We start from the raw sequence: 16,434 nt of genomic DNA on the forward strand, positions 1-16,434 counted from the left end.
CTTATATATAACAAGAAACCAAAACCATGCATTTGTATATGTACATTTTGACACATACAAATACAAAAAATATGTTCTTAAATTATATAAGCCAGATAAGGAGGGCAGTAGCTTCTTGGGAGGGGAGTGGAACTGAGTTGGTGTCAAGTGGAATTTTGTGGTATCTTTATTATTCGATTACTTTGACTTATTAGATCTTTATTATTTTATTATTATTAGATGGGGATGGCATGCATAAATATATTATCTGTACAACCCATCATTTATGTAGTCTTAAACGTATAATTTGCATAATTAGAAATAAATGTTAAGAAGAGGAGGAAAAAAGCACTCAGCTAAGATGGAATGTCCTGGCATGTTTTCAGCCCCCATTTCTGCCCCATTTCTATGCTTCTGCTGTGTTCTTAGGCAAATCAATTTCCGTGACAAAGTCTACTTCCTTTTCTAGAAAATGAATCCCTTTCCCCAAGCTGCTGGGAGAGGCTCAGATACCCTGCTGTGAAAGTGTGGAGAAGCTGTGAAGGGCCTGCAGTGCGGAGCTGATGGGACAAATGGGAACCTGTCTATGTCGTGTTTCAGGTTCCAACTAGAAATATGAGGAAGTCAGACTGCCTTCCACTGGGGCCACTCCTGCTGGGGGGCCACTCCTGCTGACGGTCAGAAACATAGAAGACTAACCTCTTTGGCTCACACACCTGATCCCCAAGCTCCTTTGCTGGTTATTCAGTGACTCCCGGTTGCTGAATACAAGAAGACTATGAGACATCAGTAGGGAAAGGTCTTTCCTTCTGATTAATCTTCAGTCTGAATCCCTGCAATGTTTAAAGATGGAAATTGAGGCTCAGAAAGTGAAAGGGAGCAGAAGATACAGCAAGTGTGTGGCAGAGTTTCACTCTGGAGTAGACACATCCCTAGCTCCTCTCCAGGTCCCAGGCCTACGTGGAAGGGACATTCTCAGGAAGCATGAGGATGGGGCCAGCCTCGGCTTGTTCACCGCACTCTCCTGGAACAGGGTCCAACATGGGCATGTGGAGTCGGTCAGTTCCAATAAGGAACTGTCGCACGTGTGTAGGGCCGTGGGGTTTAGAGTCAGACTGGCTGCCAGCATTCCCATTCCAAATCCACCGTTCCCAGGTCTGTTCCCTTGGACTCATCACCAGATCTCTCAGTGGAGGTGTGCTCATCTGGAGAGCAGGGCAAAAGGGCAAAATCTGGTACTTATCTTGTAAGGATTTTATGAGGGTTATAGATGATCCATGTAAAGCACTTACCACAGTGCCTAGCAGAAAGGAGTTCATTAGATGCTCCTCTTATTATTGATACATTATTATTATTATTATCATTCTATTATTACCTAAGACATGTTCTGGGGTGAGCTGAAAAAGAAATGGAAAGGAGAAACCTAATCTGAACATAAGATAACAGTAGTTTAAAATATAAGCAATTTTACTTCCCTTCTGTGTTGCCAAAATGTAGGAATGCAGCTTGTCATGAAACCACATTAACTCAAAGTTTGGAAGTTCTTCTCAGGTAAGTCCCGTTTCAACTCTTCTTAGCTTAAAGATACCTCACGGGAGGTGGGTGTCCTAACAACTCTCTGATACTCACTGTTTCCCTTTCAAACTGGAAAGCAGAGAGCAGGCTCTATTAAAACTTAATAACCATGTTTTGTTTTCATTTATTTCTCTCTGTGGCTGCTTTCTATTTATGGCAATACTGATTTTCTATTTGGGGATACTGACAGAATGTTTCTTTCTAAAATAAATCTATGTGAGTAAAAACTTGAATTGACTTAAATAAAAATATTAAATAAATAACAGTACAGGCAGGACACATGTTTGGTAAAAATCCTTGGGTGACATGTTAGAACACTTAACAATCCTACCAGCTCAGAGGTTGTCTCCATTTTGTAAATGAGATAAGTGAGGCAAGCGCTGGTTAAGGAAGGCCCAAAGTGACACGGTGTCTCAAACTCGAGCCTTCAAATCCATCCCTGATTTGTTCACATTCAAATCAAATATTCGGCCTCAGTTTTCTAGACTGGATGGAGAAGAGATTGCACGTTATGGCTAGAAGAGGTAAGTGCACTAGTCTTTTTTCCCCCGGCTCTAGACTAGCTATTACAGTAACCAGAGAAAACCAGAGTCATACAGAAAAAGAGAAAAGCAATATTGATCTCTCACCAAAGAGAGAGAGAACACCAAGGAGAAAAGCAGATAGACAGCAAGGCACCAAGAAGACATTATTTTGTTTCTTACTTGAAAACAATAGTGAAGGAATTTAGTTATAGCCACTCCCCAGCAGACCACCCCTTTCCCTCCCTCATCCACCCCCATGCCCACCCCCCAAGCCCCAGCTAGACAGCAATTTGCTACAGCACAGAGCAAGTTAGCAGCATGAAGAGGAAATGGTGAGGTGAAAGGTGAAGTCTCAGAAAGGATTTTTTTGCAGGCACATACTTGAGTATTAACTGAAGTTGGCTTTTTATCATTTTTGCTTCCTAGTTGCTGATCATGAGCTGGATGGGAAGTGTCAGGGCTTCTCCCTGGACAGCCCTGTGGGCTGGAGAGTTAAGGTGCAGAGCAGCACAGGTGAACCCCCTTTATCCCAGGCATGGGGCAGCCTGGCTGTCAAGGCTAATCTAGCAGATGTGGCTGGGGTTGTGTGCCCCCCCGGGAGCATCCCTTCATGATGTTGCAAGCTTTCTGGAAAAGGATGACCTCAGAGAAGACAGCAAAATACCTCTTCCTTTAAAAGCTCCAGTTCTTCTCCTTCTGACTCTTCCACACACATGCCGTATTACCTAGATTCCCAGAAGCCAGAGATTTAAGTAATGCCACTCCAGCAGCTGTCCAGATAGAGCAACTCTGCTTCTGTTTTGTGAGGCTCCAATGTGAGCATTTGGCGCATCACCCACATCCTCCCAGCCCTCCTCCAAAGAGATGGCAAAAGATGCTTGTGAGACTCTCTCTACAAAAGGGACCATCTTCCTGACAATGGCAAGGGCTCCTGTTCCTGCAATTGCTGTTCTTTCCCTGACCCAGGGTGCATGTGACCTCTACAGACACCACTCATGGGCTGGCCCACATAAGCATATCCAGAGAGTCCAGAAGAAAAGGACCTGTGACGGTCAAGTCTCATTTTCCCATCTATGTTGTAATCTTCGGATCCCTGATGAGTTCAAGTTGCCACTTAATATGGGAGACTACCACAGAAAAATAATATTTTGCATAAGCAGATATGCTTTCTACATTCCTGGGAAAAGAAACATTTCATAGGGAAGAAATCCTACTGTATTTGTATATGCATGTATTACATATGTATTACATAGCAGCAATTATTTACTTTGGGAGACATTAAAGTGTACCAACTGCCTCAAAGCAAGGATTTCTTAGTCCTTCCCTAAGAAGTCCTTTATCCTTTGAGAACAAAGACCACATTTAGATAGCATGCAGAAAAGTCTGAACTCCCAAATTCACTTATTTCTGCCTTTTCCATGAAAAAGTGAAAATAAAGGAAATGCAATTCTGAGGAGGCATATTAACCCTCAGCACAGGGAGGTTCCCATCAACGGGGTAACCATTCAGCCTAGTTTATGTGAGATTAAAAGGTTTCCTAGAATGTGGGGCTTTGGGTGCTAAAATCAGGGTGTAGTTCACCCAGGTCTTATGTCGAGTCTGACCATCCTCCCACAATCTGGGGACTGACAGGTCCTTCCCTCGTGGATGAAATGGCTGATAAGAAGGCAACTGTGGCTTCTGGGATCACTTAGGAAGGAAAGTGGGGACAACAGACCAAGTAAAAGGGCAAAGAGAACTGGTTCATGTTCTATACACCCCCGACTACCCACCACGTTGCCCCTTCCCTAGGCTTCCCCATAACGACCAGCAGTGAACACTCTCAGTAGCGTTTTTATCAGCAACCAAAAGAGAGACAACTGAAAAACCATAGAGTCACCAGCTGAGGGGATAATTCACCCCAACATAAAGTCATTTGGTGTTGGCTTTGACATCAGGGAAGCATCTCCTTAGGAGCTTGGAGGAAATGAGATACCTAAAAAGATGTAGAAAAGTGGTAGCCCAGGAAATTCATGAGAAGGAGGCCAATGAAGTTTCTCAAGAAAGTAAGCCCCTAAAAGGGGCTTATAGGAGCAACTGAGTATCCCTCCCAAAATCTGAAGTGTAAGACAATTCTCAGTCAACATTCTTGGTAAAGGGGTAAGTCCTTTTCCCACTGTCATGGAAGGTGTGTGAATCAAGATTTATTTCGAATGACCTCAGAGCAAGTCTGCCAATGAGAAAATATCTTTAAACACACACACACATACATACACACATCAGACCAGCTATAAAGAGGTCTTTTGATAATGGATCCAAACCAAAACCTAAGCAGAGTTTCCAAAGTCTATCCCCAAGAAAAAAAGAAAAGAAAAATGTTCAAGTCTATGAACCAAAAAACACTGATGCTTCACTTGAGAAAATTCAGTGCTTCTGGACAGATATCTTGGCACTGACATCAACCTAATCTCTTTGTGAGAGCCTTGATTAATTCACCCACCAATGCACATCCAGAAGATGGCCAGAATGGAGAGGAAATTGGAGTCACTGAGTTCAGAGAGAAGACTTTAAAAGGTGGGTAGGTGGCAGATCGCGGTCTTCCAATATTTAAGAGCTCTCAGTGGAAGAAGGGGGCCAATTGCTTGGTCCCAGATGCAGACTAAAGCAGAGATAAATCTGTGTCCCAACAAAGGAAAGAGCTTCCTTATAACTAAATCTTCTCCACAATAGAAGGAGCTGTGTTAGGAGGGAGTGAGCTCCTGTCCCTGGAGGTATACAAGCAGAGACTGACCAGCCTCCAGGACGCAATGGAGGACGCCGCTTCTGTGTGGGCTGGGAGCCTGCATCTGATGGCACCTGAAGCCTCTTCTCGGCTCTGAGGTCCTCCATGCTCTGCCCTTGGGTTCCGTCCAACCCTGTCATCCACGTGCCTTCCCTGGGCCCTTGGCCCCACGGCCCATGCCTCTCAGGTGGTGATGAGGGTCAGGAGAGATGCCAGGGTGTCCTGTTCATGCAGACATGAATGGGCATGAATGGCTTAGTTGTGAGCCATGTCCTCAATCAGAAGCATGATTCCAGGGATTCTGGGTCATTGTGTATGGGCAGTTTCTCGAGTTCCTGGTGTCCACTGTGCAGAACCGTGTACCTAAGGAGGAAGAAAGAAAGCTTGAGAGTCTGACAGGCATTCTTCAAGTACACCAAAGAGAGCACTCCCATGACTCTTGACATCCTTTCCCCGCCGGCTTCTGAGAGCTTGGCGAGGTGGGGCTGGCACTTCATCAAGAGGGAAGCCCAAAGAACAGCATCTGAACTGCTCCTTTTAACTGAAGTCCCGGAGGAAAGGACAGGTCCAGGGTTATATAGAGTGAGGGGTAGAACTGGCACGGTACTCAGATTTATTTCCCTGCAACAAAACCTGGAGTTCTTGTGTTACTCATCAAAATGGACCCTACATACCACTTCAGGCAGTGTCTATTATAAATATCTTAGCAGGGATGGTTCTGGGTTCAGCAATACCCAGGTTCTGAACTGAGACTCATAAACCACTCAGAGCCTGAAAGACAATGTAGCTATATTTGTTAGTTGGATTTCTTCTGGTGACATTTGGGACAGTAACTCATTTAGATGGATCCAACAGCATCAGAGTGAACTTTACCATTTGACTAGCGTTTATTATTTTTCTGCAGTATCACATACTTGCACTCAATATGTTAATTGCATTTAAATCAGTCTTAATTGCAAGTGGGTCTTGTCATCAGTAATCCGGTTTACAGCATCTGGGAGTGATTCTTTTGACATTTCTACAGTTTAGAAGGGCTATTACCTGTCATTCTCATGGCCAGTGTCAAGTCCATTCGATAAAATAAACACACACTAGTTACTTGGCATCATGTGTTGACAACCAACTTGATGGTGGTTTCTCAAGAATTATACGGATGCTTTCCTTTGAATTATATTAATTTATTGTTGACTTGTGTTGACTGATTGGTATATACCAGGTACTGTACTAAACTCTCTCCACTCTATATAATCTGCACAACAACCCCATGAAATAAGATTATGTCTATTTTTCATTGAAGCCAGATTACACGTAGCCTCAGTGACTTGCTCAAAGGAGTACAGGTAATATGTGAAGATACAACCTATCAAACCTGGTCGATTTGATGCCAACACCCATGTGTTTAACTGGTTCACACACAAGCCATGGACCAGCTATAAATTTAGAACAGTGAGTCTCAACAGAAACAATTTGGAGCACTTTTGCTTGTCATGGCAGGGGTGATGCTAATAGTATCTAGTGGGTAGAGATCAAGAACGCTGCTAAATATTGTTTAGTACACGGCGCAGACTCCCACAACAAAGAATTAACTGGCCCAAAATGTCCATGGTGCCCTGATCTAGAATAAAATATCCTCCTAGCTAGACAGAAGCAGGTGTTAGCTGAGGAACACAAGACGAAGGGCATGAGTCTGCTCAGTGAAGAAGTGTCACTGCAGATGGTGCTAACAGAGAGGTGAGCAGCAGAGCCATGACCTGAAGAACCACAAGTACCTGCTAGGTGAGTGCTGAGGGGAAAAATGAAGTGGAAAGAGTTATAGAAAGGGTTGGATCATACAGTCTTCATGAGGGTGGCCAGGACAGTCCCAGTGAGATATGTGAGTAAAGGCTTTAGGGTGATCAGCATTCCAGCTATAGAGTCATAATCTCTCAGCCTTAATACCACTCTTCTAAGCTTGGCTTTGTGGTTCTGCAAAGCAAATTCTGGCTTGTGAGCTGGCTTCTCTCAGGCTTCTCTAGCAGATGACTGGAAGCCTGGATGGAAGAGAAGAGCCTTACTCCTCCTGCGAGCTTCCTACCTACTCAGCTTCTCGTGAGCATCACCCCACCCATGCTTCCTCAGCAGCAGCGCTGCCTTGCCGTAGCAGCAGAAAGTCTTTTTTACAGTTTTTCCAACTCTTACATAACCAGCTTCATAACAGCCCCTTGGAGGTAGTGCCTCCTTTTCCTCAGAGGTCCAAGTTTCTGCTCTGTGGGATCTCTCTAAGTTTCTAGGGTTTTTTTTTGGGTTACTCCTTTTGTTCTCTCAGCCCTAGAGGGAGCAGTTGCTTTTTACAGTTGCTACCTCCATATATTAAAATATTAAAATATTGCTTAAATAGCTGGTGTGGTTTCTGTCTTCTGACTAGATCCTATGAAATATAATAAAGAATGGAGACAGGTGTGTATCAGGGAGAAGAACATTCCAGGTAGAACAGCAGGTGCAAAGGTCCTGAGGTTAGACTGTCTGGAAGTTCTGAAGAAAAGCAAAGATCCTGGGTGCCAAGGCAGAAAGAGTGAGAGGAAGAGTGGAAGGAGTTGAAAGTTGAGGTCAGGGAGGTAGCAGGGGCCAGAGTGTGGAGGTGGAGGGGCCACGGCTTGCAGATTCCTGTAAGGCTTTGACTTTCACTACATGTGAGAGGTTTGAGCAGTGCCCTGACAAAGTCTGAATGACTTCTTAGCTGGCTCTCTCTGGTTGCTCTATGGAGAGTAGATGGAATGGAGTTGACATGAGCACAGGGATTCAGGAGGTTACAGCAATAATCTGAGTGAAGGAGTAGTTTGCTGTTATACTTAATCCTAGCAGAAGATCTAGCCTTTACAACTGTTCTCAGTCTCTGTCATGTGTGGTGGGGTTTCCCTGACCTTATCTCACCAACTAGAGGCTGTGTTGTGCAGCATAGTGATAAAAACTATGACTTGAGTCAGCAGACCTTTTCCCCAAACCAGGCTCTACCACTTACCAGCTTTGTGATATTTAGCAAGTTATTCAATGTCACGATGCCTCCTCATTTTCCTCCAGTGTGACAGAGTGACAGAGATACCTCACAGTACTGGTGTATGGACCAAATTATATTATGTATGAAAAACAGGAGCACAGAGTCTGACACAAAACACAATCTCAAAATATTGAAGGTAAAATTATTCTATTTACTTCTTTCCCGCAATATCTCATTTAGATGTGAGTATATAATAATGACAGCGTATATAATTCTAGGTTTAAAAATATTTTCCTGCTTTATTTCCTTTACAGGCAAAACTTAAAAGAATTCAAGATATTGAAGGCTCCCAGATCTTGTTCTTTCTCCCTTATCAGAAACACAAGCTCTCATTTGGCAAGCATGGGCACCAAAGCAGCACTAATTGATTTTCCCACCCATGACTTCATAAGTAGCTTTTCAGGCAGGTAAGGTAGGCAATAAGACCAACATTATATGGAGAAAAAAGTGAAACTTGGTGCATCCGGGTGAGTAATGAGCATTGTGGTAAGTGAGTGGCAGAGCCTGACCAGGACCACAGTCAGATGCCCACCTGTTTGCTCAAATTCACATCCATTGAGTCGGTGATGCTATCTAACCATCTCATCCTCTGTCATCCCCTTCTCCAACTGCCTTCAATCTTTCCCAGCATCAGGGTCTTTTTCAATGAGTTGACTCTTTACATCAGGTGGCCAAAGTATTGGAGCTTCAGCATCAGTCCTTCCAATGAATATTCAGGGTTGATTTCCTTTAGGACTGACTAGTTTGATCTCCTTGCTGTCCAAGGGACCCTCAAGAATCTTCTCCAGCACTGCAGTTTGAAAGCATCAGTTCTTTGGCGCTCAGCCTTCTTTATCATCTAACTCTCACACGCATACATGACAACTAGAAACATCATAGCTTTGACTATTCAGACCTTTGCTGGCAAAGTGATGTCTCTGCTTTGTAAAACACTGTCTAGGTTTGTCATAGCTTTCCTTCCAAGGAGCAAGCGTCTCTTAATTTTGTGGCTACAGTCATCATCCACAGTGGCTTTGGAACCCAAGTAGCAACTATACTAGGACCTATTTTACAGATGAGAAAACTAAGACTCAGAGAAGTCAAGCAATTTATTTAAGGCCACAGTGTCTATGACACCCACACTCTTAACCTCAAAACACATTCCCAAATCTTTGCCCTTTGCATGGCCAATAAGCCATGCTCACTGGCAACCAATCAAGTCCACATGAAGAGGGTGTCCTGTTTGAGGCATCTTTTCATATTTTTATAAAAAGATATGCTGCCATGGAATCAAGCACACCTCCATAGCAGCCTTTAACATGTCTCTCCTTGAGTATCTGTTTCTCGTGTGCTAATGAGTGAGTTGTTTAGGAATAATAAGTGGAGGCTCCAGAGTTCAGTGGAAAGACAGAAGCTCCCATTACACATGGGCATGTTTCCAGTTACATTTGGATGGTCCTGTCACCATCGTGGGTGATACACCCAGAAAGGAGAGGCCAGTCTGAGATTTCCTCGATAGGACTCTAGCAGAGGGTGGTGTTTCTTACATGGTTGTCTGACCTGCAGAGGTTTCTCCAAATCTCATGAGACCTATTTTTAACTTGGTATTTTCACTTTGATAGTAAATAAGTAACCTGAGCAGATTTGGAGTGATATGGTAAGCTATCTTATGAACTCATACTGCCTTGTGAGTTCAGGTCCGCCTGGTGTGGTGACAGTGACTGCCTTTGGGCAGCATTTCTCCAACAAGGGTGCGTGAAAGCGCATGATGCTGCAAAACAGCATTCAGATCCTGACTCTACCATTTACTAGACATGTTACCTGATCAAGTAGCTTAGTTCTACCTACCTCACAGCTTTGTTGTGATAAAATCAACGTCTATAAAGACCTTCACAAAAGGCTGGACATGTAGTGGGTGCAGAAATCTTCACTGGTAAGGAAACCAAGGTGCAAAATATGTGACACTCCCAAGGTCATAGAAGTAGTTATGTATGAGGTAGTTAAGAATATAGGCTTTTGAGTCAGAATGCCTATGTTTAATCCTACCTCTAGCACTGTGATTTACTCAAAATGTTCTGAGTCACTGTGGGCATACAGTGAAATAACACACATAAAATGCTTATTAGAACAGTGCCAGTCAGCTAGTAAGCACTCCATAAGTGTTTATGAGAACTGTTGCTATTTGATGATAGAAGTAAGACCTAAACCCAGTACTTGATGGCTGATTTGCAGAAATCCATTCTTTAATCAAATATTTGTTCACTTAGTCATTGATCATAGGGCTGTTGAAGGAAACCTTGAAGATGGATTTACAGATAAAGAAACAGCCCCAGAGAGAGGTTGTCCTGAGTGACAAAAGTCTCCGGGTTGGTTTGGTGTAAGATCTGTTTGATGAAGGAGCTGCAATCTTGCAGCTGAGCTGTGGAAAGCAGACCCCAGATGTGTGAGTGTACCTGGACGGCTCTGAGTCCAGATGAAAAAAACCCAACTGCTGTCTCCTAAGCAACAGGAAGGCAGGAAGCAGCTCCCTTCAAGCTGGATTGCTTTCCCTCTCTGCATTAATTTACTCAAACATGACTGAAGCCACATTAGGTTTGGTAATTACCTGAGTCTACAATTCATTCACTGAGCAATTAGCATCACACTTAGAGCAGCCTGGATGCAGCAATTAGTCACATGATAATAGCCCCCTAGTATTATAAGGAAATGATTAGACTTTATTACACTTGCGGCCCTCCCCCTCATGGCAGTGTTCACATGAGGGCACTTGCAAGAAGATGATTTAATTAAAATGCAAGGTGCATGAGTTTAAAGAGATTCAACCCTAATGCAAAGTTTCATGGAAGCCGGAGCATCATCACCTGGAAACAAATATCTCATATTGGGTGCTTTTTGATGTCCAGAGGAAAATGAAATTTTCAAATTCTTAGGTATTCATTCGGCCACTTACTTATTTAAAAACATATTATGAGTGCTTACCACTGTGTCATGCCCTGAAGGTAACAGGGCAGTGAGGAAAATCTACAGTCCCTGTCCATGAGGAGCTCACAGGGCCGTGTGGGAGACCCACAGTGAGATGGAAAATAGCCAGCCTGAGAAGAGTTAGGGATGAGAGGTTCTTGGCGGTGCTGTGAGAACATGTCACAGGGGATGTGGCCAAGGTTAGTGTGTCAGGGTAGCATGACTGAGGAAGTGAGGGAGATGAGAGCTGAAAGATGGGTAAGGGTTAAACAGGTAAAGATGGGGAAGATGTTGGCTAAGGGCCAGCAAGAATAGAGGACCACAATCCTGAGGGCAGGTGTGACAGCGGAACAGGGTGCGCAGCATTCCAGGAGGAGGGTGAAGGCCCAAAGGCTCCCCTTGCTAAAGGCCATTTTGCTCATCCTCAGAGCAGTGGGAAGCTGGCCAAGGGAATGAGAGTGGGCTCATGAGGACTTCATGATTTGGAAGACCATTCTAGCTGTGATGTATAGAGTGGGCAGAGGTGGGGTTGCAGTGGGGGCCAGAGGCAAATCAGGAGTTAGCTTCCCATTGCTTCTATAATAAATTACTACAAACTTACTAGCTCAAAAGAATGCAAATTTATTATCTTCCAGTTCTGGAGGTCAGAAGTTCAAAATGGGTGTCAGTGGGCTAAGGTCAAGGTTCTGGGTGGAGCTGCACTCTTTCTGGAGATCCCAGGAGAGAACGCCATTCCTCACCTTTTCCAGCATCTAGAGGCTGCCCTCATTCCTTGCTTTGTGGCCTCATTGCTCTGACCTCTGCTTCCACCATCACATCTCTTCCTCTGAACCTGATCCTCCTGTCTCCTTAGGAGGATGCTTGTGATTACAGTGGGCCCATCCAGATAATCCAGGGAAATCTCCTCCCCATCTCACTACCATACCTTAATCACGTCTACAAAGTCCCTTAGCCATCTAGGGTAATAGATTCATTGGTTTTGAGGAATAGGATGCAAACCTCTTCGGACACTATTTTGCCTGTCATAGGTGATTTTCTTTTTTTTTTTTTTCTTTTTTCTTTAAGATGGTATATACTGAAGCAACTTTACACACATGCACATGCTGATTTTAGGGGCTTCCCAGGTGGTAAAGAATCCAGCTGCCAATGCAGGAGACATTGGTTTTATCCCAGGGTCAGGAAGATCCCCTGGAGTAGAAAATGCAACTCACTCCAGTTTTTTTTGCCTGGAAAATTCCATGGACAGAGGCGCCTGGCATGTTACAGCCCATGGGGCCACAGAGTCTGACACGACTGAGCCACTGAGCACAAAAACAACATGTTGACTTTAACATTGTTGTTATGCTTATGTTGGGGGAGTAGGCAGTGTGGACTGGCACTATTTTTATTCTATTTCCTAATTTTTATTGTGGAATATTTAATCTAAAATGTTGTGTTAGTTTCAGGTGTACAATAAAGTGAGTCAATTATACATATATATCACAGGTGATTTTTAAGGTGTCTAGAGATGTCAGACATCTGGTCCCATTACTTCATGTCAAATAGATGGGGAAACAATGGAAATAGTGGCAAACTTTATTTTGGGGGGCTCCAAAATCACTGCCATGAAATTAAAAGACGCTTGCTCCTTGGAAGAAAAGTTATGACCAACCTAGACAGAATATTAAAAAGCAGAGACATTACTTTGCCAACAAAGGTCTGTCTAGTCAAAGCTATGGTTTTTCTAGTAGTCATTTATGGATGTGAGAGCTGGACTATAAAGAAAACTAAGCACCTATAAAGAAATGATGCTTTTGAACTGTGGTGTTGGAGAAGACTTTTGAGAGTCCCTTGGACTGAAAGGAGATCCAACCAGTCCATCCTAAAGGAAATCAGTCCTGAATATTCATTGGAAGGACTGATCCTGAAGCTGAAACTCCAGTACTTTGGCTACCTGATGGGAAAAACTGACTCATTTGAAAATACGCTGATGCGGGGAAAGACTAAAGGCAGGAGAAGGGGACAATAGAGGATGAGATGGTTGGATGAGATATCAGTGACTCGGAGATTTGGGATGGTAGCAGTGAAGGTATTGGGAAGTAGTCAGATTCAGGTTCTACCTTGAAGGTAGGGCTCACAGGACCTGATGGTGCCCTGGACATGGGGACGATGAAGGCTTTCAAGGTTTGGCATGGGCTTGGTGAAGTGCAGAGGCAGGAAAGAACTTACGTGTGGCATCCTTAGTGTGTGGAATGGTGATTGTTCTAAAAGCATCCTACATGGTAGGGATGAGGTTGCTGGGAGATGAGGCTTAGAGGAAGTTGAGGCTCCAGGACTGAGGGTAAGGAAGTTGGGCTGAATCTTGAGGTAAAGGAGAATGAAATGAATACAGGCTGCACTGTGGGAAATAATAGGGACAATGGGGACACTGAGACCAGTGTGGAGGCTCGTTCCTCAGGAAGAGACAAGACAGGTCATAAGAACAAGTAGGAGCAGTAAGTGGGAGGAGAAAGAAGGACCTTGTAGAGAATGGTGAGCAGGACACCCTCACTGGTCCCACCGATTGAGAAGGGTGTCCGGTCTGAATTTAGCCTGCAAACCTAATGGGATGCCAATGTCGTTAATGATGGAGCTCTCAATCACCTGTGATTTTCCTTCTCCAGGAGAAACACCTCCAACTCCTTCAGGATTCCTCATAGACCAGGGTTCCTATTCTCCCCTGGCTCCCTGGTTTTTCCCCTCTGCGCTAGCTTATTTCTGTCTGTAGAAAACAGATATTCTTGCTAAGGGACCCTGGCCTCAGGTCCTCTCTTTGATTATCGGTGGAGCTGGGATTAAAATCCACACCTATAATTCAGCTGTTTGTTTTTACACAGGAATTTATAACTACTCCAAAACAGGAAATGTTTCCTTTAACTGTGTTCCTCTCTTGGTCTCCCCACCCCACGCTATCACAGGCTCACAATTTCTTACACGTGCTTCTTAAGCACAGCACACAGCTGTGGCTGGAGGTGTGGCTGTGGTGTCCAGCCATTTCTTCCCTAATCTAAGGACCAGTCCCCACCCCTGCAGGAGGCTCTACCTCCTGGTCATGCGTTAGTCACTTAGTGAGTGAGTGAAAACCCCATGGACTGTAGCTCACCAAGCTCCTCTGTCCATGGGATTCTCCAGGCAATACTGGATTGAATTGCCATTTCCTTTTCAGGGGATGTTCCCGACCCAGGGATCGAACCCGGGTCTCCTGCATTGCAGGCAGATTCCTTACCATCTGAGCTATAGGGAAGTGCACCTCCAGGTCATAGCAGAATCCAAAGTTCTCTGCTTCTATCTCCAGGAAATATGTGACTGGGGAACACGGAGATATTATCAAGGTCTTAGTGTTTGAACTGAGAATGGGAAGGGCTGCCTAGGGGAGCCAGGTTTGACTCATGTGTTCATAGAAGCAAAGAAAGGTGATCTAGAAAGAGAAAAGAATAAAGCTGATATGCAGTGAAAAAACAGAAATAGATTATGGTCTTAGAGAGATGGAAAGAGGAACTTAATCCTTAAAAGTACCCATGTTCCTCATTTGTCACCAGGAAGGCCAGTGAGTTTGCTATTCTGGGGATCCATGAAACATCTCTGTATCTTTTCAATAAATCTCCCTGTGTTTTTCTCCAGGAAGGATAAATGGGTTTACAGCCTATAGTAAACGTTGTGAGTTATTTAAAGCAAAGGTTCACACATTCTTTTTTCTTTCTAACAGAACCTGTCTCCTAGTATAGGCAAAAATACCAGGTGCATTACAGCTAAGGACTTGGACTGTGATCTTCTGATTAATAAGACTTGAAGGTCTGCTAGGGGGATGGAAAATGTTTTCCTCCTGAATAAAAGACAAGTACAGTAAGAGTCTACCTTACCTTCTAGCACTTGGTTATGATTATGTGAGGAAGATGCAATGTTTGGAACTATTGCAGCTAGTTTGTGATCACAAAAGTATCATTTAGAATGAAAGCTAACAGGCTGCAAAGAGCAGAGGAAAAGCATCTGGGTTCTTCACAGTGCTGTTGAATCACTGAAATAACCAATCCAAAAACTACCAAATTCTACCAAACCAAGCTTTTTATCATGTAAATTGATAGTCTTATTTTTAAAGTTAATTTTAGTTAGGAATTCTAGCACTAACAGGCCAAAGTATTCTGAATGACACAATGCCCACAATCCCTGTATTTCATGTCTACAATGACTTCCACATTCTACCACATCCAAATTCTACCCACTCTTTAAGATCCATTCAATGCCACCTACGTCCAGAAGCCTTCTACACCACCCATGAGCATTTACTATCTGTAGGAACACAAATTATCTGCTAATGTGAGCTGTCTGATTGGACATATGTCTGGCCTCCTGACACTCCTGGAAGGCAGAGCCGGCATCTTATTAAAAGAAGAATCAATCTTTCAGCTCTCTGTACCAGACCCTGCACTGCGTACTTTAAAATGTTATTGCATTTAATACTAACAATGAATCTATGATGTTAGCACTGTTATTTCATATATTTCCATTTCACAGATGAGAACACTGAAGCTCAGAGAGGTTAAGATTTGCCAGAGGTTACTCAACTAGCAATGGCAAAAGTGAAGTGAAGTCGCTCAGTCGTGTCCGACTCTTCATGACCCCATGGACTGTAGCCTACAAGGCTCCTCTGTCCTTTTTTTCCAGGCAAGAGTACTGGAGTGGGTTGCCATTGCCTTCTGGCAAAGCCAGGATTCAAACCCAGGCGTGGTAGAATCCCAAGCCCTTTCTGCTATTAGTACTTCCCAGCCTTATTCTTTTTAATACTTGCTACATAGCTCACAATATATAGTGCAGAATACCATAGAATATATAGAAATGTTTACTGACTGGATTACAGAATGAGACAACCCTCCCCCACATTGCCTGGAATTTTATATTGATTACAAAGTATGTTGGCAGCTATTCTGCCACTGATCTTCACAGTAGCCCTGTGTGTTCACCACTCAGGTTATCTCTGCTGTAGTGACAGCACTTTCTACTCTTTCCTGTACTATGCCATATCTTCCAGAGGATGGGGTGGGGAGATGTAATCTCCTCCACACATTCCTCTTTGGGAAAAAACCAGGCTAAGAGTATTTCTGGCTGTGGGTATTTCATGTCTGGAGGCTAGACATATGTACAATCAGACACCACACATTAGCAGATAATTTGTGTTCCTACAGATTATAAATGCTCATGGGTGGTGTAGAAGACTCTGGAAGGAGATGGCATCGAATGGATCTTAAAGGGTGCATAGGATTTGGATGTAGTAGAATGTGGGAAGTCATTGTAGACATGGAATACAGGGATCGTGGGCATTGTGTCATTCAATCCTTCCATGAGGAGGATACTGAGAAACACAAAACTCACATCATGGGTTCGGTCACTTCCATGGACACCCCCTGGCAAAGAAGCTAGGAGTCTGAAGATTAAAAAAGGAATATCTCTCAGCTGGTACAGGATGGAAACGTATTATAAACCAAATGTTTTTATTTTTTCAAAAATTCATATGTTAAAGGTCTAAACCCAAATATGATGGTATTTGGAGGTGGAACATTTGGGAGGTAATTAGGTTTAGCATAGGTCAAGAAGGTAGGGCATCCATG

At 43.6% G+C, this 16,434-nt stretch overlaps 1 protein-coding gene across 2 annotated transcripts in view; it reads right to left on the minus strand.

Moving 5' to 3' along the window:
- Positions 1-3,981: 3,981 nt before the first annotated feature.
- The window catches only part of HTR4 (5-hydroxytryptamine receptor 4), a 179,318-nt gene continuing 166,865 nt past the window's right edge, over positions 3,982-16,434 (minus strand). For both annotated transcript variants that reach the window (XM_065935900.1, XM_065935883.1), the window contains one exon: positions 3,982-5,202. In XM_065935900.1, the coding sequence (XP_065791972.1) occupies positions 5,118-5,202 (85 nt within the window). In that variant the 3' untranslated portion in view covers positions 3,982-5,117. The remainder of the gene's footprint in view (positions 5,203-16,434) is intronic.

The sequence above is a fragment of the Muntiacus reevesi genome, chromosome 1, assembly GCF_963930625.1.
Source record: "Muntiacus reevesi chromosome 1, mMunRee1.1, whole genome shotgun sequence".
Classification (NCBI taxonomy): Eukaryota; Metazoa; Chordata; class Mammalia; order Artiodactyla; family Cervidae; genus Muntiacus; species Muntiacus reevesi.